We start from the raw sequence: 22,161 nt of genomic DNA, 5'->3' as shown, positions 1-22,161 counted from the left end.
TCCCGGCCTCCACTGCACTCTGTGGCAATGAATTCCACAGGCCCACCACTCTCTGGCTGAAGAAATGTCTCCGCATTTCTGTTCTGAATTTACCCCCTCTAATCCTAAGGCTGTGCCCACGGGTCCTAGTCTCCTCGCCTAACGGAAACAATTTCTTAGTGCCCACCCTTTCCAAGCCATGTATTATCTTGTAAGTTTCTATTAGATCTCCCCTTAACTTTCTAAACTCCAATGAATCAATCCCAGGATCCTCAGCCGTTCCTCATATGTTAGACCTGCCATTCCAGGGATCATCCGTGTGAATCTCCGCTGGACACGCTCCAGTGCCAGTATGTCCCTCCTGAGGTGTGGGGCCCAAAACTGGACACAGTACTCCAAATGGGGCCTAACCAGAGCTTTATAAAGGCTCAGTAACACATTGCTGCTTTTATATTCCAACCCTCGAGATAAATGACAACATTGCATTCGCTTTCTTAATCATGGATTCAACCTGCATGTTTACCTTTAGAGAATCCTCGACTAGCACTCCCAGATCCCTTTGTACTTTGGCTTTATGGATTTTCTCACCGTTCAGAAAGTAAACCATGCTTGTATTCTTTTTTCCAAAGTGCAAGACCTCACATTTTCTCATGTTGAATTTCATCAGCCATTTCCTGGACCACTCTCCCAAACTGTCTAGATCCTTCTGCAGCCTCTCCACTTCCTCAGTACCTGCCTGTTCACCTAACTTCATATCGTTCGCAAACTTCGCTAGAATGCCCCCAGTCCCTTCATCCAGATCATTAATATATAATGTGAACAGCTGCGGCCCCAACACTGTACCCTGTGGGACACCGCTTGTCACCAGCTGCCATTCCGAAAAAGAAACTTTTATCCCAACTCTCTGCCTTCTGTCAGACAGCCAATCCTCAATCCACGCCAGTAGCTCACCTCGAACACCATGTGCCCTCACCTTACTCAGCAGCCTCCCATGTGGCACCTTATCAAAGGTCTTTTGGAAGTCTAGATAGACCACATCCACTGGGTTTCCCTGGTCTAATTCAAACATACAGCCTAACCATGGATAATGATAGGGTTGTTAGGCATACAGAAAGTTGGAGAAAAATTTTGCCCACATATATGTGGAAGCCTTCATTGTATTATCAAATCATATTGTTGGCAGATGGATGAGGTAGAAGGAAGGACCAAAGATAACGTTTTGGGAAATGAAGTCATTCCTGAAGATATTCCGGATGCAATGAGATAAATAAGAATGGAACTAAGTGAGGGCAGTCTTACTGAGCTGGATAATGGAAGACAACATAGATTCCCGATGAAGAGCTTATGTCCGAAACGTCGACGGTCCTGCTCTTCAGATGCTGCCTGACCTGCTGTACTTTTCCAGCACCACACTTTTCGACTCCAACGCATTAAATGAGTTTCGCAAGGGTCCAATTGTATTTAATATGGTCTTGTCGATTTGATTATGAGGGCTGAGCCAGTTGTACCAAGAAACGCTCTGAAGTCTGAATGCTTTAAATGAAGAAATGGAAATAGGATCCATCGCAAAGGGAACAACCAGGGTGTGAGAGAGTAAGGATTTTGCTGGACAGAAGTGGAGGTGAGTGAGGTGTTTAACAGTTTGACAGCTGCAAGTTTGGGAGGAAACAGAGGACAAGGGATTTGGCAGCTCAGTATTTGAATATGGGTCAAAGTTTGGATGGAGCTTGTGTGTGGTACAGGAAAGACAAATAAGGGGAATTTTGGTTTGCAAATGAAGAAAGCCATAAAACCAGATGGAAACATGCTGCTAGCATAATTCACCTGTCAGTGATTCTCGGTGTTCTATTTAAACATTAAGCTTACCGTAATTACTTTAAGATATTTCTAAATCCTCAATAATTGTATAATTTTCCTTCAGTTCCTGTCATGTTAGTTTCTTTGTATTTTGTTTACATGGCTGTTAAAAATTTTAACTGTAGCCAATAAATACAACTTGAAACAGTATATTCATTCTGTGGTGCACATTGTTCAAACTTAAATGTGGATTTCCACCAGTGAATGCTTCATTGAAATATTGATTGTTTTGATTATCAGAAAAAATGTTATGCTTCCTAAGCACTATATTAATATCTTTGAGAAGCTAAATTTCCATATGGAAATTAGACAGTGAATGAGTATATATGGTAAGGAGCTAAACCTTGTCTGTGAGCCTGTTTGAATTCTGGCCTCAGCTGACATTTAATCTTTGGAATCCTTAAGGAGTGACATTACTTGTCTTCAGCCAAGCTGTCAAGTGGACAACAGCATGAGAGCATTCCTGCCTGTAGAGAGAAAGATTCACTACAGGAAACATGTTGTGCTCAGGTTAGGTGATGTGTTAATTACATTGATCATGGAAAGGTCCTTGGCTTCATAGTCACATTGTTTTTCTCCAAAGGAGGTGAACTCAAACCTGAATGTAGCAGAATAAGTGTCTATGTTTATGGCACAAAGGCTGGAGACAGGAGCTGGTTCTGTGTTTGGGCTCAAAATCTACCTCCACTGGGAAATTGATCAAAGTTCAGATTTCCCAGAGGTCAGCACTTAATTAGTATGAAGATGGGCTTCTTGTTCACTTACAGCCAATGAGGGCCCGGAGAGCAGTGGGTCAGATGAAGTGTGAAACTCACTTCGACTCTCCATAGCAACCACTTCTTATACTTCTAGTTGTACTGAGGGGAAGATCTGCACTTTGTATGAACAATTTCACAGCAATAGAAGAGAATGAGATGCCACAAAGAAGCCAGAAGTCTGGAAGTCAGCAAGGTAGCCCATTACTTACTTCTAAATTGTATCAAAACAGACAATGCTGGAAATACTCAGCAGGTCTGGTAGCATGTGTGGAATGAGAAACAGTTAACATATTGAGTCCAATATGACTCTTCTTTGGAAGTGAAGATGGTTGGCCTTGGACACTACTTTGAGGAACTTGTGCAACAATGTCCTTGGACTGAGATGACCAACAACCATCTTCGTTTGTGCTAAATATGATTCCATCCAGCGGAGACAATTCCCCCACTTCCACTGACTCCAATTTTTCTAGGGCGCCTTGATTCTACACTTGATCAAATGTGGCCTTGATGTCAAGGGCAGTCTTTCTCACCTCACCTCTGGGATTAACCTCTTCTGTCCATGTTTGGACAAAGGCTGCAATGAAGTCAGGAGGTGAGTGATAAAACCCAACTATGTGAGAGGTTATTCCTTTGCAAGTACTTTTCGATAGCACTTTGGATGACCCCCTCCATAACTTTATTGATGATCAAAAGTAAACTAATAGGGAATGATTTGGCTGGGTTGGATTTGTCTTACTGTTTGCGAACAGAACATGCCTGGGCAATTTTCTGTATTGTTGGCTAGATTCTTATAGCTGTACTGGAATAGTTTGGCTAGGGACACAGCTAGTTTTGCAGCACTATGTTTTCAGGGCCCCTAGCCGTTTCTTGACATCACATAGAGTGAATCCAGTTGGCTGAAGATTCACTCCCGTAATTTTGGGAACCTCAGGAAATCGAGATCGATCATTCACTCAGCACATCTGGTTGAATATGGATGCAAATGCTTCAACCTTGTCTTTTGCACTGATGCTAGACTCTCCCATTGCTGAGGATGGGGCTATTTATTGAGCTTTCTCCTATTGTTAGTTGTTTAGTTGTCCACTACTATTCACAACTGAATATAGCAGGACTGATTAGATCAGATCTGTTGGTCATGGGATTACTTAACCCTGTTTATTGCATGCTGCTTCTTCTGTTTTGCATGCAAATAGTCCTTTGTTATAGTTTCACTGGGTTAACACTTGGTATGCCTGGTGCTGCACCTGGCATATCCTCTTCCATGTTGAACTAGGGGTCATCACCTGGTTTGATGGTTATGGTGTAGTTGAGGATATTCTAGGCCATAAGGTTACAGATTGCAGTTAAATTGTTGAAGAAGTCAGTATCTACAGAAACAGTCAATGCATTGATAATTATCTTCCAAAATTCTGTAGCTTCTGGAATGATTCTGCGTAAAAATCTCACCCCACGGTTTAAGAAGAGAACGAGATAGAAAACAAAGAACTACTGATCTGTTAGCCTTCCATCAGTAGTGTCAAAAGTGCTAGAATCTGTTATAAAGGCTATGATAAATGGACTCTTGGATAAAATGATCCGATTAGGCATAGTCTGCATGGATTTACAAAGGTGTAATAGTGTTTGACAAGTTGGGAGTTTTATTGAAGATGTTACTAACAAGATCATTAAAAGTGAGACGATGGGCATAACGTACTTAGATTTTTGGAAGGCTTTTAACAAAATCCCAACAGGAGACTGATTAGAAAGATTTGTGCGTATGGCATAGGAGGTAACGTACTGGCATGGATTAATGATTAACTAACAGAGAAAACAAAGAGGAGGAATAAATGGTGGTCATTCTTCTGTGGCAGGCTGCGGTTAGTGGGGCATTGCAAGGATCAGTACTTGAGCTCATGGTCAACATTAGACTCTTAATTCCAGATATTCATCAAATTGAAATTCCATCATCTGCCATGGCAGGATTCATACCTGGATCCCCAGAACATTGTCTGGGTCTCTGGACTAACAGAGTCAAAAACTGTGGTCCTGGAAAAGCACAGCAGGTCAGGCAACATCCAAAGAGCAGGAGGATCGATGTTTCGGCATAAGCCCTTCATCAGGAATGCTTATGCCCAAAATGTTGATTCTCCTGCTCCTCAGATGCTGCTTGACCTGCTGTGTTTTTCCAGTACCACACTTTTCGAGTCTTATCTCCATCTGCAGTCCTCACTTTCTCCTAGTCTCTGGAGAATACCGCTAGGCCATTGCCTCCCTTTAATTGGAAATGATACAAAGCTAAGTGTTCATGTATGTTGTGAGGAAGATGAAAAGCAGGTGCAGGAGTATTTGGACTGGTTTATTGAATGTGTAAGAGTAGGCCAGATCGAGGGAAAAATATACGTTTACCAAATGTGTTGAAAAAAATCAGATGTGTACAGCATTTTTAATTGGTAAGAGGTTGTAAAGTGTCAATGTACAAAGGGACTTGTGTGTCCTCATCAATATGTTACAGAAGGTTAATATATAGATGCAAAAAACTAATTGGAAGGCTAATAAAATGTTAGCCTTTACTGCAAGAAAATTGGAGTACAGGAGGAGTGAATTGATTTCAATTGTATAAAAGCTTGGTTAGACCATACCTGGAGTGTTGAATGCAGTTTTGGTCTCCTTATCTCATGAAAGGCACTGTCATAGAGGGAGTGCAACAAAGGTTCACTAGATATTCCTGGGATGGCTGGACTATCCTCTGAAGGAGATTTGGTAAACAGGGCCTGAATTGTCTAGAATTTAAAAGAATGAGCAGTGATCTCATTGATATCTAGAAGATCCTTAACGGGATAGACAGGGTAGATGCAGCTAAGATGGGGTCAGTAAAAGACATTGAAGTGTTCGATCAGCCATATTGAAAAGTAGGGCAGGTTCAATGGGCCGAATGACCTACTCCTATTCCAATAGGTGAATGCAATTCTACTGTTGCTGATGGCCCACAGCCACTCATTAATGCCCAGTTTTGAGTTTCTAGACATTAGCAGTCTGTCCCATTTAGCACAGTGGTCGTACCACACAACAAGATTGAGGAAGTTGTCAATGTGATTGTATAGTGGTCATGCCTACTGATACTGATACATGCTCTCCATTAGACTAGGTTGAAATTCCAGATTTTATTGAGTTCAAATTTCACCAATTGCCCTGGTGGGATTCAAACCAATGTTATGAGCACACTAGAGCACAGGACTCTGGTTTACTAGCCAATGTCATTACCACTACACTACCATCTTCCTCACTGATACCAATCTGAATTTAGTGTTGGAGATTGCGAAAGTGAAAAGGAGGTTCTTCTCCTGACAGCAACAGGAGGACGCAGCTTTCCGTGCAGAGAACACATCTCTGTTCAATGCCATCTCCCTTTGCTTGTTTCTCCTCCTCCTCTCTAGCCTCCTGCTCCTTCCCTAATGAACTGTTTCTTGGTAGGTTCTCAATGTCGTCAACTTCTGCACCTCTCTGGAGAGTCACGAAATAGAGAGCACACTTTCACGCCACAATGGTGACAGTCTTGCTGAATGATATTGGAGGATACATCCAATTCAGGCACCAGAATTACATAATCAGAATCCCAATGGCCTGCTTGATTGTTATCTTAGGGATGGCATGCCTGTTGTCAATCCCTGTTTCCTTTCCCATGCCCTGCTAATATCCAGGCTTTCACTTTTCCCGGTGAGAATGTTGCACCTCATCACCACTGGCCCCAGAAGTTGACAGTTGTGCTGCACTGCTAACTGCAGGCTGCCTTTTAGATAGGAGGCCATCCTATTGTAATTGAGGGCCTTGTCTCCTGCTCAATTGCTCCCATGACAACTGTAAGGGTGATGATCCCATTTGATGCCCAAACACCAAGTCCATGTCCATGCTACCTGCACATGACCAAACACACCTGGTCTCAAAGAGCTGAGTCTCCTTTGCCTCATTGACTGTTCTATGGGACAGGAGTGTTGCACTGAGGCAGCCTTGAGACCCTCTCCACTGTGTACCCACTTCCTATCAGTTGATCAGAAACTGTCCGCTTCTGAAGCCTGTACCATCCTTTAAAATGATGTTCTGAGGAAGGGTCACCGCATCCGAAACGTTAACTCCTACTTCTCTTCACAGATGCCACCAGACCTGCAATTTCTGTTTTTGTTTTAATTACTGCACCCTTCCTATCCAACAGGCCATTTATGACCTTTTCAACTGCTTTAATTGGCCTCAGTTGGACAGAGGCAAATATTTCCTGTCCCACTACGCTGTTCTGCTGACCATTGCTGGCACCTGGATTGGTGATTGATCCAACCTGGGTATTTTCTGCCCACATCCTCTTGCACTCTGTTCCCACTTTAGAGTTCGGTGTCCTGAAAATCCAGTCCAGGGAAACAAAAAGCAAAATTCAAATAATCAAATGCAATGCATGCCTTTTTCGAACTTTTGTTTTCAACCATCAGGGGTATATGTGGTTCTCTCAATCCTTCTTCAGCCTTCTTATGAAATGTATTATTCTCTTAAGTGATACAATGCTGCAGGGTTACAATTAACAAATGCAATTAACAAATGGAAGTTAATCAACCTTAGACCTTCAGGGAAAAGTGCATTATCTCCTGTTGCCTTTCTCTTCTGTCAAAAAGGAACCTTCCAGGTAGAGATTCATGATTGTGAACCTTATGATTATGAACACTTGACCAAGAATAAAGGGACATGGAAATTCACAGGAAGCATGAAATGAGAAAATGCCATTAAGTCCAAATATTATCAACTCTGTCATCTTGCCAAAGGAAAGTTCAGTGTGAATGCTACTAATAAATTTTAAGAAACATACACTAATTGCTAAATATTGTATCTCATTTTTCGTATGCAGCAGGCATTCATTGTTGTTTTATTTTCCAGTGTTTGTAACAACAGAGGATATTTCTTGTTTCTGATCTCTTTAGACTCAACACTTCAATACATAAAAGGATATGCTGATGAAAAGCCTAAAGATGGAATTTACTCCAAAGGCCTCCAGTGTGTGACCATTCTGATTGGTGTATATAACCGAAGTTCTGGGCTCCCCATAATGGGGGTCATCAACCAGCCCTTTGTAACCCGTGATCCAGATAGTTTCAGGTAAAAAAAACACAATAGATGGAATGTACAATTATGTGTAACAGCCTGGTATGAGCATTCTAGCATTCTAAACTAGTGGTAAAGTTTAGTGTAGCGTAAAGCTTTTAAAATCCTACTATTAAATGATGACAGAAAACATGAACAAACAAGTTTCTTCTTGTTTTCTGATTAATCAGAGACTTGATGTTATTTTAAATTAATCTCAGTTGAAAACTGACATGAATAGATTGACTGCCATTAACATTAAATTAGGAGAGGATCTGTTGCCTGCTGAGGCCCGTTCAGACCTGAAGCTTGAAGCACAAGATATTTAACTTTGCTCTTCACCACTAAAACAATTTTGATCACATCGATCATCACCCTGTTTTCCTTGCTCTAGTTAAGTTGGGGATCATTTCAGAGAGGACGTTTTGGGGGAAATTTGATGAGTAGTAATAATGATGAGTGGTCCAGCTAGAGTAGTTGGGATGGCATGGTGGCTCAGTGGTTAGCACTGCTACCTCACAGCACCAGAGTCCTAGGTTCAATTCCAGCCTTGGGTGACTGTCTGTGTGGAGTTTGCACATTGTCCCTGTGTTTGTGTGAGATTTCTCATACAGGTCAGGTGAATTGCCCATAGTGTCAGGTGCAATAGTCAGAGGGAAATGGGTCTGGGTGGGTTACTCTTCAGAGGGTCGGTGTGGACTTTTTGGGCCAAAGGGCCTGTTTCCACACTGTAGGGAATCTAGTTGGGGAGAAGCTGTTCATGTTCATAAAAGGAACAAGAACGAGAGAGCATAGATTTAAAGTGATGTGCAAAACAAGCAAGGGTAAGGTGAAAAAGGTTTTCACACGGCAAGTAGTTAGGGTTTAGAATGTACTGCCTGGAGATGTGATGGAGGCAGGTTCAGTTGAGGTATTCAAGAGGGCATTGGATGATTATTTAGAAAGAAATAGTGTGCAAGGAGGGGTAAAAGGCAGGAGATTTGCACGAGCAAAATGTGGCGAACAGCCTCCTTCTGCTCTGTAAGAATTATATGATACTGTGAAAGGAAAGCTCCATTGTTCAGTCAGAGCTCCCCTGGCCCCCTTGTTTCACCTGCTTTGCTCGTACTTCCAAAACCAACCAAGCATTAGGAGATACGTTGTATCACAAAGGTTGAGACCATCAGTTCTCAGCCATAACCAGCATCTGCTTTATCCCGATAAAACCCTCCAACTCCTTGCTCACACTAATCTTCTTCCTCTACCATACTAATATTTTTCTGCCATCTTTGCCTCTACTTGTCTAAGTCCTTCTCTTGGATGAAACTCAAATCCTGCTCCAATAATTCATTCCATAACCAACTTTTGACCTTTCAATTAGCTGAATGTAACATTATGTCCTTTTGCCCTGTTCTCTTTCTCAAAGTCACCATTATGAATTAACTTCTCAAAAGTATGCCTTCTTACTACAATGTTCTACCACCTCCAGAGCACCATCAAAAAATAACTTCTCTTCCTACCCATGCAGAGTCGCCCCCAATGTTCCACAATGCTACAATTCTTCCTTGCTCCTTTTCCATATTTATATACTGACTTCTGTTTGCCAGAGTTCCTGTGCAAACTGATAGAACCCAGATTATATTCTTGAGAATTTTTCCAATTTCATGACCTCACTGGGCAGCCTGAATGGCACAAAGTCATGGAATTTCCCTAAATTTAAGATATGGAAAACTAATCAATTTCTTGGATGCTTTTCTCGCCAACAGCCCCATCTCCATGCTCCATAAACTCAAGGGAACATAGAAACTAGGAGCAGGAGTAGGCCATTTGGCTCTTCGGGCCTGCTCTATCATTCAATATGATCATGGCTGATCCCTTATCTTAATTCCATAATCCTGCTTTTTCCTCAAACTCCTTAATGCCTTTAAAATCTGAATATGTATTGATCTCTTTCTTGAATATATTCAGTGGCTTAACCTCCACAGCCTTCTGTGATGGAGAATTCCACAGGTTCATAGCCCTTTGAGTGAAGAGGATTTTCCTCATCTCAGTCCTAGATGGTCTTCCCCGTATTCTGAGACTGTATCCTTTGGTTTGAGACATCCTAACCAGCAAAATCATCCATTTGCCTTCCTGATTACTTGCTCCACCTGCCTGCCTACTTTCATTGACTGGTGTACAAGAAGGCCCATATCCTTTTGTACACCCATATTTCCCAGTATATCACCATTTAAGTTATGCTTCTCACTTCTGTTTCTCATACTAAAGTGTGTAACATCACATTTACCACACGTTACTGCATCTGCCATGTTTATTGCCCATTCAATCAACTTACTTAAATCACCTTGAAGCATCTTTACATCCTTCTCATCTCTTACAGTTCCACCTGGCTTTATGTTGTCAAAAAGCCTGGAAATATTACATTTGGTTCCTTCATCCAGGTCATTTACATATATCGTGAAAGCAGAGTCCAACCACTGATCCTTACTGTATCCCACTAGTCACTATTTGCCACTTGGAAAAACGACCGATTTATTCTGACTTTCTCTTTCCTGCCTATCAACCTATCCATGCCAGTCTATTATCCTCAATCCCATGTGCACAGCCACCAACCTCTTATGAAGGACCTTATCAAAAGTATTTTGAAAATCCAAATACTCTACATCCACTGGTTCTCCCTTATCTATTCTACTAGTTACATCCTCCTAAAACCTCCAGTAGATTTGTTATGCATGATTTGTCTTTCATAAACCAAAACTAGCTTTTCCAATCCTGTCAATGATTTCCAAATGTTATCACATTTTTTAAATAGACTCTAGCATTTACCTACTACTGATGTTAGGCTAACTGGTCTGTAATTCTCTGTCTCTGCTCTCACTTCTTAAATAGTTGGATTACATCTGCCACTTTCCAATCTGTAGAAATTGTTCTGAAGTCTATAGAAGTTTGGGCGATGATCACCAATGTATCCTAATATTTCAAGGGCCACTTCCTTTGGTGCTTTGGGATTTAGGTTATCAGGCACTGGTGCTTTGTCAGCCTTTAACTCCCATTAATTTCCCCAGCACCATTTTCTTACTAAAACTGATTTCTTTCAGGTAGCCATAAGATGGGGAATTATACACGGTTAGCTTAAGATGGGGAAGGTGCTTGAGTCTATTATCAAGGAAGAAATTGTCCCTTTAGGCAAACGCAGCATAGGTTCATGAAGGGCAGGTCATGCTTAACAAATCTTTTGGAATTTTACGAAGACATTTCGAGCACGGTGGACAACAGGGACCCAGTGGATGTGGTGTACCTAGATTTCCAAAAGCCTTTCGACAGGGTGCTGCACGAGAAGCTGCTGCATAAGATAAGGATGCATGGCGTTACAGAGAAAGTATTAGCATGGTTAGAGAATTGGTTGACTAACAGGAAGCAAAGAGTGGGGATAAATGAGTGCTATTCTGGCTGGCAATCAGCGGCTAGTTGTGGGCCTCAGGGATTGGTGTTTCTGGGCAGCATGGTGGCACAGTGGTTAGCACTGCTACCTCACAGCACCAGAGACCCGGGTTCAATTCCTGCCTCAGGCAACTGTCTGTGTGGAGTTTGCACATTCTCCCTGTGTCTGCGTGGGTTTCCTCCAGGTGCTCCAGTTTTCTCCCACAGTCCAAAAGTGTGCAGGTTAGGTGAATTGGCCATGCTACATTGCCCGTAGTGTTCAGTGTAGGGGAATGGGTCTGGGTGGGTTGCTCTTTGGAGGGTCATTGTGGACTTGTTGGGCCGAAGGGCCTGTTTCCACACTGTAAGTAATCTAAAAAAACCGCAATTATACACAATTTATATTGATAATTTGGAGTTTGGGACCCCGTGTAGGGTGTCAAAGTTTGCAGATGACACTAAGGTAGGTGGCAGAGCAAAATGTGCAGAGGACCGTGAAACTTTGCAGAGGAACATTGGTACATTGATTGAGTGGGCAAAGATCTGGGAGATGGAATACAATCTTAATAAATGTGAAGTTATATATTTTGGTAGGAAAAACAATAGAAAGAACTATTACTTGAATGGTAAAAAGTTGCAGCATGCTGCTATGCAGAGGGACCTGGGTGTCCTTGTGCATGAATCACAGAAGGTTGGTGTGCAGGTACCACAAGTAATTAAGAAGACAAATGGAATTTTGTCCTTCATTGCTAAAGGGGTTGAGTTTAAAAGCAGAAGATAGTATTGCAGGTGTACAAGGTACTGGTGAGGCCACACCTGGAGTACTGTGTGAAGATTTAGTCTCCTTACTTGAGAAAGGACGTATTGGCACTAGAGGGGGTGCAGAAGTGATTCACTACATTAATTCCGGAGTTGAGGGGATTGGCTTATGAGAAGACACTGAGTAGATTGGGGTTATATTCATTGGAATTCAGGAGAATGAGGGAGGATCTTATAAAAAACATATAAAATAATGAAGGAAATAGATAGGGTAGAAGTGGAGAGGATATTTCCACTGGCAGGTGAAGCTAGGACAAAAAGGCATAGCTTCAAGATTAGAGGGAGTAGATATAGGACTGAATTGAGAAGGAATTTCTTCACTCGGAGGGATGTTCTTCTATGGAATTCCTTGCCCAGGGAAGTACTTGAAGCCACTTCAGTAAATGATTTTAAAGCGAAGGTACATATTTTTTTGAACAATAAAGGAATTATTATATGGTGAGAGCACAGATAAGTGGATCTGAGTCCACAAAAAGATCAGCCATGATCTTATTGATTGGCAGAGCAGGCTCGAAGTGCTGGACGGCCTATTCCTGCACCTAGTTCTTATGTTCTTATCTTCTTTCAAGTCCACTCTTCCACTAGACCATTTGTTCCTCAACTCCTAACTTGTCCAACAATCCCATTTTATCTGTTTGCACTAAGTTATACTCTCCCACTACTTCCCACCTTATCATCACTAAACCTGTTAAATTTTAAGATTCTTATCCTTATCCACATATTATTCCCACCTCGTTCTATTCTGATGCCTCTTCATCAGCTTTATATCTTCTTTTACCCTTCCAGTTCCCTGATTCTAGTCTGTGTGCATCGGCTCTTCCCTTTTTAGATTAGATCCACACTGACCCTCCGAAGAGAAACCCACCCAGACCAATTTCCCTCTGACTAAAACACCTAACACTATGGGCAAGTTAGCATGGCTGATTCACCTGACCTGCACATCTTTGGACTGTGGGAGGAAACTGGAGCACCCGGAGGAAACCCACGCAGACACGGGGAGAATGTGGAAACTCCTTTCCACCATTCATTGGAGAACCTTTCAGTGACTCAGCCTTATACTTTACCATGTCCTTAAATTCTTTCTTCTGTTTCCTCCTCTGTCTTTAAAGCTTCCTTATGTTAGCTTCACTTGAAGTAGACAAAAAAAGTTAAAAATAGGCAAATGGGGACGTTTTCCAATATTCAGAAGCTGTGTGGCAGAGAGAATGAAATTAAATTTTCACAAGGAGTATCGAGCACAATTGGAAATGTTTGCTGCTCGAGAGAAGTATGTGACAGGCATAAATCCAAAGTTCAACACATAATGCCAACTTGTTTTGTGGAACCGAAGACTGTAGATGGAGCTCTTGTAAAATAAGTGAATTCCATCTGGTGCATAATCCATCATTATACATGAACTGAGCAATCAAAATAACAGTGGCATCTCTATCAGGAATTGTTAAGTGCTGCAGTTTGTATTTTTAGCAAGCTAGACATCTGACTTCATTGCTATCCCTAAATGTGAAGCTCTATAAGAAGTGCAATTAGATGTAATCACTGCACATGCTTAGTCTACACTCCTATGTATATACCCTCTCTTTGTCCTGTGTGCACCTTATGTTACTCGTAACAGACACAAGTGTGTTTTTGAACCCAGTAGTAAAACCAATGCTACCATTTAGTAGAGTGCTTTATTTTGAGTAGGAAGTATAACATATTTTAAATTTTCTTGATTCCCCTCCCCCTCCCTCCATGGAATCTAACCACTTGAGTTGAATTGTAGAGGACTGCAGTCTGGATTCTTGTCAATGCTATTGTGCAATGACAATATTATTTTAGCACATGAAATTTGTCAAATATTTAAATTCTGACTCTCCCTTTCTTCACTTCTTATTCAAAATCCAGGGAATTAATAAAATATGTATTAAATGGCAGTGAACAAATGAGACAGGAGTCAACTTTCCATTTCAGAATGACATAGAATTACTAGATAATTCTTATCAAAGCAGAGTGAGGTTTGATGGCACGTGATGTGGTCCAGGCAAGCTCTGTTAAACCTACTAGAATATTGGAAACTGGAGCAGTAGTAAGCCACTTAGCCCCTCAGGTCTGTCCACTATCAAACAAGATAATGGCTGATCTTCTACTTAAACTCCACCTTCCAGCACTAGCCTAAAAATCTCTGAATCTCTGAAATAAAAAACAGGAAATGCTCAGTCGATCTGGTGCCATCCGTGTGGAGAGAAACAAGAGTAAATATTTCAGGTCTGTGACCTGAGCAGAACTAGGATTTAACTTAAGGCTTGACACGGCCTTAAAAAAAATGTTTTCATGGTTTGTGAAACAAAACCACAACGCCACAGTTCTGGAATAAGGGGTCTTCCATTTTGACATGAAATGTAGAGAGACATCTTCATTTGGGAAGGTTGTGAATCTCTGGAATTCTCGAGAAAGGGAACCTGTGGGTGTTTGGTGGGTATGGGGTTCAGTTCAGTTCAGAGACTAATAGACTCAAGACAATGCAGATGTTGGAAATCTGAAATGTAAACAGAAACTGCTGGAAATACTTGGCAGCTCAGACCACATCTAGAGAGACAAATAGTTTTGGTTTTCCTCTCTCCTCTTTTAAGGCCGCCCTTAAGACCCGTGTTTCTTTGTTCGCATTCATTCTGATCTCCTTGATGCCATGTATCATTTCTTACATGGCGTTTCTGTGAGATAACCAAGAATGTTGGGCCAGCTTAAAAGTGTTACATAAATGCTAGATGTTATTGTTGTAAGCAATGACACTCTACTGTACTAATGGTCAACCTTTGTTTGGCAAATATCAAATGATGATGCAATTTTTGTGAAATTATTTCATTAAAAGATGTTACGAAATCAATACTGCATGTTCTCATAGTGAAAACATTGCATGTCTCATCTCTTTCCCCACAGAAAAATTGACATGACATATAGAATCGCAGAATTATTTTGGTGCAAAAGGAAACCATTTGACCCATTGTGCCTGCACCAACTCTATTATCTAGTGCCAATCTTTTCCCTGTAGCCCTGCACAACATTAGTGTCCAAATAACCATCCAATTCTGTCTTGAATACCACAATTGAACCTCCTTGTGCCACATTTCCAGGTAGTGCATTCAGACACTAACAACTCGCTGTGCAAAAAAGTCTTTTTTAACACATCACCCTTGCTTCATTTGCATTGAAATACTTCTGTAAAATTCATAGTAATAATCTATGTAGTCGCAAACACAAATGTAAAAAAAAATTGAAAACAACTGCTTCCTCTAATAATTTTGGACTCCCAATTTTGTTAGATAAGGGTGATGAAGAATACAGAACTAAGGAGGGAAGCTGAATTAAGATACAGATCAGTCATGATCGAATTGAATGGGTGAACAGGCTCAAAAATTATGCTTTCCTCCTATTATATACTTTTTCTACATAATTGGGTCCAAGTAACCAATCTTCATTTAATATTATTGCTTTTCTTAGATGGAGAGGACAGTATTTCTGGGGGCTTTCTTATAAAGGCATCAACATATGTTCACTGCAAAATCAAGATGTAAATGCTACTTCTCAATCAACTGATGATCAGTGTGAAGATCCAAGGCAGAGTGAAGACCTGCAATCTGGCAATGATAATTTGTCAGCTGTCATTAGTACAAGTGAAAACGAAGCTATCAAGACCGCATTGTCCATGTTGCGGTTGTACTATGCAGCTGGTGCTGGCTATAAGAGCCTGTGTGCCGTGCAAGGCTTTGTCAGTGTCTATCTTTTGTCTGAGGACACCACTTTCAAATGGGACTGCTGTGCACCTCATGCTATACTGAGGTCTTTGGGAGGAGGTATGGTAGACTTTAGAGAATGCTTGAAAAGAATAAAAGCTGGTAATTTGGATGAACGTCCGGAGTTAATCTATAATACACCAGTGAATGGTGCCACTGGTGTAGACAGATGGGCCAATAAAGGGGGCTTAGTAGCCTACAGGTGTCCCAAGGATTTGGACACCATTATGAACATTGTTTCTAAAGTAAACCTCTGATCATAATTGTTTTTAAATTTTCTTCCCATTTGAAAGGGCAGCTAATAATATGAGAAAGTGTATTACAAATATAATACAGGTATGGACTTCACATGTTTTGGTTAGCAATATAACAAAACCAAAGGAAGTCTTGTATTTTACGGTCAAATTCACAGAACAAACTTCAAAGGGAGAATATATAGTGCTTGTTTAAATAAGAATTATGATCACTAGCATGGAGACAAAACTCGAAGATTGCAAGATGATAGATTTAATTACCTTACAGCCACTAACACTATAAATATAAATAGATATATGTTTTATCACAGCATTTCCCAAACGTCTTCCTTGCGTGACCATATTTTAATGCCTCAGATATTGTGTTACCCCAGAGTGAAAATGTATGGGCTTTGAGACTTGTTGCGGGGGAGATTTCAGCTGTTGATCAGCCGTGGGCGAAGTAAATTGAGTGTGGGCAGAGTTGATGCAAAGCCAGCCGTTCCACAAGAAATGCAACACCTACTTTTTCACAAGCTTGTTCTCTTCAGCAAACCAGGCCGTGAGAGAGCAGTCCATTAACCCATGGCCACCAAGAACAAAAAAAAGCGAAAATTTAAAGGGCCGGACAATCTGAGTCCCATTGCGGGCATTACTCGTGACCTCAAAATCTTGTGTCGCGACCTCACTGGGGGTCACCACCCACAGTCTGCAAGGACCTGTGTCATGATTATTTGAATTTGATTAAATTCAGCCGCAGGGCATAAATTTAACTGTGGCATGACATTTTCAGTGGCAGAAAGGGAAGTGGGCACCATTCCGTTCTCGCATTTTCCTCTTCCTTGCACAGTTGCAACTATAATTGATAGAACTGCAAGGGTCACACTTGTGACCATACAACTGGGGAAGTTAAGTCCACTGCAGCAGCAGATGGGCTATAAAAGAGCCACCTGGACAAACAGGGAGACAGCTCATTAGAGCCATAACTTTCCTGCCCAACTATAATTCACTTTATTTACATTGACATCATTGTTATTTGTGGAGAATAGCTTACTCAGAGAACTATATGTACTGGCACATTTCATGGTTGGCACACATTGGTTACGGTGCAATTAGGAACATTTCATTCTTGTCGAAGAGATAATGATGTGCTTTATTGTTCCCGTGTCCTGTTTTGAATTCTCCAGTTTCAGCTGGCTCTCCCTTCAATGCACTGTAAGGAATATTGCCTGAGATCACTTTCAGCAGAGGTATTTGACATGTTCTTGATGAATTCAATGCCCTATAAGATCTCTGCCAGCCAACAACTAGAGATAGACCCCGTGTGTTGACATCCCCCTTTTAAGCCCCTTATTTTCTTATTTTGATTGATTGTTTCACCCACCCCACCACAACCAAAATGCCAGACCCTTCTCTTGTCCATTTCCCCCATTCCTCCAGACACTTGATTCCAGTCTCCTTCCTACCGACTCACTCTCGCCAGTTCCAAGTCTCCACACAAGCTCCCACTTTCTTCCTCCTCTCCCTTATGATGCAGAGTTCAACAAGTAAAATCACTGACCTCAGAATCAACTGCACAAGGCTGACTCTTGTGTATAAATAAGTATGAACCAGATGCTCAGAGATTTTCATGCAATGCTGAGTTTAACTTAAAGGTAATAATTGAACATAGTTTTCTGCTATTGAGTATTAATGGAACACAGTTTTATTACAAGTATGAACCTGCCACAGGCTGGTATGAGGCTCAGCATGCCACAACCAAACAGCTGGCTTCTGACTTAATCCCTACACCTCAGCCCACCACCAGGAAATTGAAATTTCAGCTTCTACACAATTCAGTCACCTTACCCATCACATTTCCTGTTCTTGCAAGTTTCATGAAATTTCCCCTACTGGATGTAGAAACTTAGCAGTGTAGCAGACTAGACTATTTCACGACTTAACGTAAAATCTATATTGCCAATTTTTAGGTTCCAAAGTCACACTCAGATCGGTGAGCTCATCATAGACTACATAGATGCATAAGCTACACCAGTTCATTCCAAATTTTAAAAGTACCGATTAAGTAGATTAATCAAAGTTTGCAAACATCCATCCAAATTAAAAGCTGACTGAATCAGATCCTACCTTATTTCCGGTCTGGAATATCTTGACACATGGATTAAGGTATTCCCCATAAATCTGTGTGTTGTGCTATAAATATGTTGTGCTTCAGACTGGAATCATATTATACTTTAATCAATTTATGCATTTCAAGTTCACTTTAATATAAGCTCAAAATATTTAAGTTACTTGTAATGAATTTATATTGGTGTTATGGCACTCATTCAGTACCTTGGGACTTGAACCAACCCTTTCAGCCCAGAGGTAAGGACAGTACCACTGTGCCAATGGATCTCAAATATAATATAATAAAGCTTGGATTTATATGGAATCTGACCATTTTAAAATAGTTCAAGGCAGCTGACCTGAAGAATTATCTTTTGAAATGCAGTCACTGCTTTGTAGACAATTACCACCCTGGGGCAGCACTCAAACTGGGAAGGTTGAAACATGCTTCCTACAGGTGAGCAGCAATTGGGAATCAGAGGTCTGGCTGACATAGTTTTGTCCCTCTTTAGTTTTGAAATTCTGCCCAGATATAGGATTCCTATATCTGGCTTGACAGAGATTAGCCAACTCAGATCCAAGTTGAATCTGGGATCATCTTGTTCTATGTACTCAGTGCTACACAATGAAAGGAATTATTTTAATTATTATTTACACTTGTACCTAAAGATATTGAAGTAATACCTTGTGGAGATTATATAGTGTTGGGACAACCTTAAGATTGAAACATTGATCTCACTTTTGGCTTCCAAGTTATGATACAATGCCTTCATTGCCTATTGCCTATTACAATGCCTTTGCCTATTTTATGCCTTCATCTTTTTCTCTTGGAAAATAGCATTAACCTGTAGAAGGGGTTCAAGCTGATCCACAGTCCAACCACAGTCTAATTATCTCTATACCAGTCATTAGATTGACCCTTTATGGCAAGACATTTTTATAAGCTTTCATAACTGATGTGATGAATGTGTTCCACCTATGTGCTTCAGGCACAAGCATTCCCCCTGGATATTAAACCAGTGTTCAGAACCAGAGTTTAGATCTCCATGTGTCAAAACTGTCTAGAAATCTCAGGCTCAGAAGTGGGAACTCTAATACTAAACAAAAGGCTTACTCATATTAGATGCTATGTATTCAGCGAATACGACTGAATCAATTCAATTAAATCAACAATTATTAATTGGTGCTATTAATGTGGTGCAACCAATTGAAGGGACCATATTTTCCTCTATACTGTCAGTTCACTAATCTGACTGTCCACCAAATCTCCAAAAGGACTTTAACATTCATAAGTAAATAGTTAAGGAACTATATCTCGGTTACCAAAAGAGATAATGCTGGAAAATCTCAGCAGGTCTGGCAGCATCTGTAAGGAGAAAAAAGAGCTGATGTTTCGAGTCTAACTGACCCTTTGTCAAAGCAGTAGTTTGCTTATATCTTGGTTATATTCTTGAGTTGACAGTTCTTATGCTTTCATGTTGTAAAGTAAGCTCATATTTATGGTGGATAGAAAAACTGCAATCATTACTGAATGTGAATGCTGTTTTACTGAATATTGTGGGCCAAAGGATAAAGAAAAACTTATAAATTGTTTGCAGTCCTTAAATGAGCTTTTTTGCTCAGAATATACATTCATGTATAATGATATATTAAATAGTGCTGTAACCAATATTGATGTGCAATATATGTATAAAATACCATTGGACTATGTAAATAAATTTTTACTGAGCGTCCATGAGAAAAGGTGAATTGTGGCTTACAGACTTAAATCAAGGATGCAGAGGGCAGTACATTCTCTGCACCATCTCCTGTGTGCTTATTCCTAGATATTATAGACATGTGATTATTTAGAGACTTCCTCAGAACTAAAACTTATGTACTTTACACTGAACCTATTCTGTGCATTGTTTATTCATTAATTTTGCCAATTCTTCTCCCACAATTTATTTCTCCAAACCCTGTTTTTCTTATTTGGCGTGGTTTCTTATGCTGGTTTATTGTTCTGTAGATAGTTCCTCCCAAGCAGACTTTCCCGTTGTAGATCTGAATTTGAACCAACTTTACCTGACATACAAGGATGTACATTTCTTGAAACTTCTCCATATTGTAAAAAGAAACTAAAAGATTGGCTGTGTTTACGATTTGCCATTAGGATCATCTGCTACTCAAAATAAGGTCTATTCAATTCATTATGACCACAGACTGATCTTGAGGCCTTCTGTGATAAGACTTTTAAAGCATTTTACATATTTTGAGATTGGATTAACTTCAGCAAGTTTGTTTTTGTTATATATAGCCAGAGACTGAAAAGCTAGTTGTACTCCCATTGTGAAGACCTGTACTGATTCCTAAGGGGGAGGTTTTATTGCTGGTCAGCACATAGGTTTGGGTGCGGGATGGGGTTGGTTGTGGAATGGGGTTAATTCTTGGAGAAATGACAACACAAACATGTTGGGAAGTGGTCTCAAATCTGCCAGCTGCTATAGTTAACTTCAGCACGTTAGGTTGTATGCAAGTACTCCCTCAGGAGAAGCAGGTTACTTTTAATCATTCATGGGCTGTGTGCATCAATGGCTAGATCAGCATTTATTGCCAATCCGTAAAAACATAATTAAAATCAACTTTAGGGAATTTCTGATTTACGATTGTCTGATTTATCAATGCTTGTACTTACAAATGTGAGCCCTAACACGGTTGAAATTTTAAAGACCTGACATACAACCATTTTCTGTTCTTACAAACAGCTACTTTTCATTGACCTGTATCGTTTCGGATTTGCATGCAAATTGACTTCTGAATGAACTCCATAATGGAACCCGGGGACTGCCTGTTCATTGAGAGAAAGTGAGGACTGCAGATGCCGGAGAGTCAGAGTTGAAAAGAGTGGCTGCTTGAAAAACACAGCAGGTCAGACAGAATGTCGACTCTCCTGCTTCTTGGATGTTGCCTGACCTGCTGTGCTTTTCCAGCACCACACTTTTCGACATTGCCTGTTTATTGCTGGGGGTCTGAAATTAAAATAAGACAGACCAGGGAAGGACAGCAGATTTCCTTCCCTAAAGGGCATTAGTGAAGTTTTGGGTCTTGGCGACAATGGTTAAGTTAAACCAGATTTTTAATTGAAGTCAAATTTCACCATCTGTCAATCTCTCCAGAACATGCGGTTCTAGATTACTAGCCCATTGACATTGCTGCTATGTGGCTGTCTCCCTAAAAGCAATGTGTTAATAACTCAATTACAGTGATACGAACATAGCTTTTCCATCTTAACTGTGCAAAACTGATCCATGGGTTTCCAACCCTTTTAGAATTTGCTGCTGAAAACAAGGCAAGATTACAGCAGCAATTGTGGACATAAAGGTATGACAGGGAAATATGTCAATAACTGCTGAAAATTCACAATTTTTTTTTTGCTTGTTTTTGGGAAAAGCTTTGTTCACAGTAATTGTACTGATTCTGGAGGTTGCCCACACAATTCACAAGGAACCATCTACACTTTACAGCTTTGAACATTTTATTCTATAATTTGGAATTCTGATTTATCAGATCAGTGAGTGTCTGTTATGCTCTGTAACTTTGGACCTCAGATAAGACCAGGATGATCGACACCAGTGACACCCTGCTACACTTAGAATTACAACTTTGTAAAATCAGGCGTAAACAAAATGGAGCAGCTCACAGGAGGTTATCTCTTTAACACAAGGGTTAGAGTTAAAAGATACGATTCCTTAATGTCTCAGAGCAGCAGTACATGAGGAGGCCCAGTGTCTTGGGTCAGGTGGTGGCAAACATTGCAGCCCTCTCGAAAGAGGGATGCAGCTAGTAGACCTAGCCATTGAACATTGACATCAAGATCTTTGTCTTCCATGGCTTCATCAGAGATGTTTGCACAATCTTGAAGTTTGTGGTCCCAAAATGCATAAAGTGGTTGATTCATGGTTTATTCACCAAGTAGATGCAAATATATACAATTCTATTGCAATGCTTCAAGTCAGAAATGTTTGTGGTCCTGACTTTGGCTGGCTTTCTGTAGTTGCAGAGTTGTATCAACTGCACACATGGCAGTTAAGGCACTCATAGGTCACCAGATCGATATTCATCAACCAGATCGATATTCCATTGTGTCAACATGCAGGAAGT

General features: G+C 40.6%; 1 protein-coding gene across 1 annotated transcript in view; it reads left to right on the top strand.

Annotated features, from left to right (window-relative positions):
- The window catches only part of LOC140482072 (inositol polyphosphate 1-phosphatase-like), a 78,593-nt gene extending 58,145 nt beyond the window's left edge, over positions 1 to 20,448 (top strand). The window contains exons 5-6 of the mRNA XM_072578988.1: positions 7,532 to 7,706; positions 15,387 to 20,448. Of these exons, the coding sequence (XP_072435089.1) occupies positions 7,532 to 7,706; positions 15,387 to 15,936 (725 nt within the window). The 3' untranslated portion in view covers positions 15,937 to 20,448. The remainder of the gene's footprint in view (positions 1 to 7,531; positions 7,707 to 15,386) is intronic.
- The last annotated feature ends 1,713 nt before the right edge of the window (positions 20,449 to 22,161 follow it).

Source organism: Chiloscyllium punctatum, chromosome 10 (assembly GCF_047496795.1).
Source record: "Chiloscyllium punctatum isolate Juve2018m chromosome 10, sChiPun1.3, whole genome shotgun sequence".
Taxonomy (NCBI): domain Eukaryota; kingdom Metazoa; phylum Chordata; class Chondrichthyes; order Orectolobiformes; family Hemiscylliidae; genus Chiloscyllium; species Chiloscyllium punctatum.
This window is presented reverse-complemented; position numbering and strand designations above follow the sequence as displayed.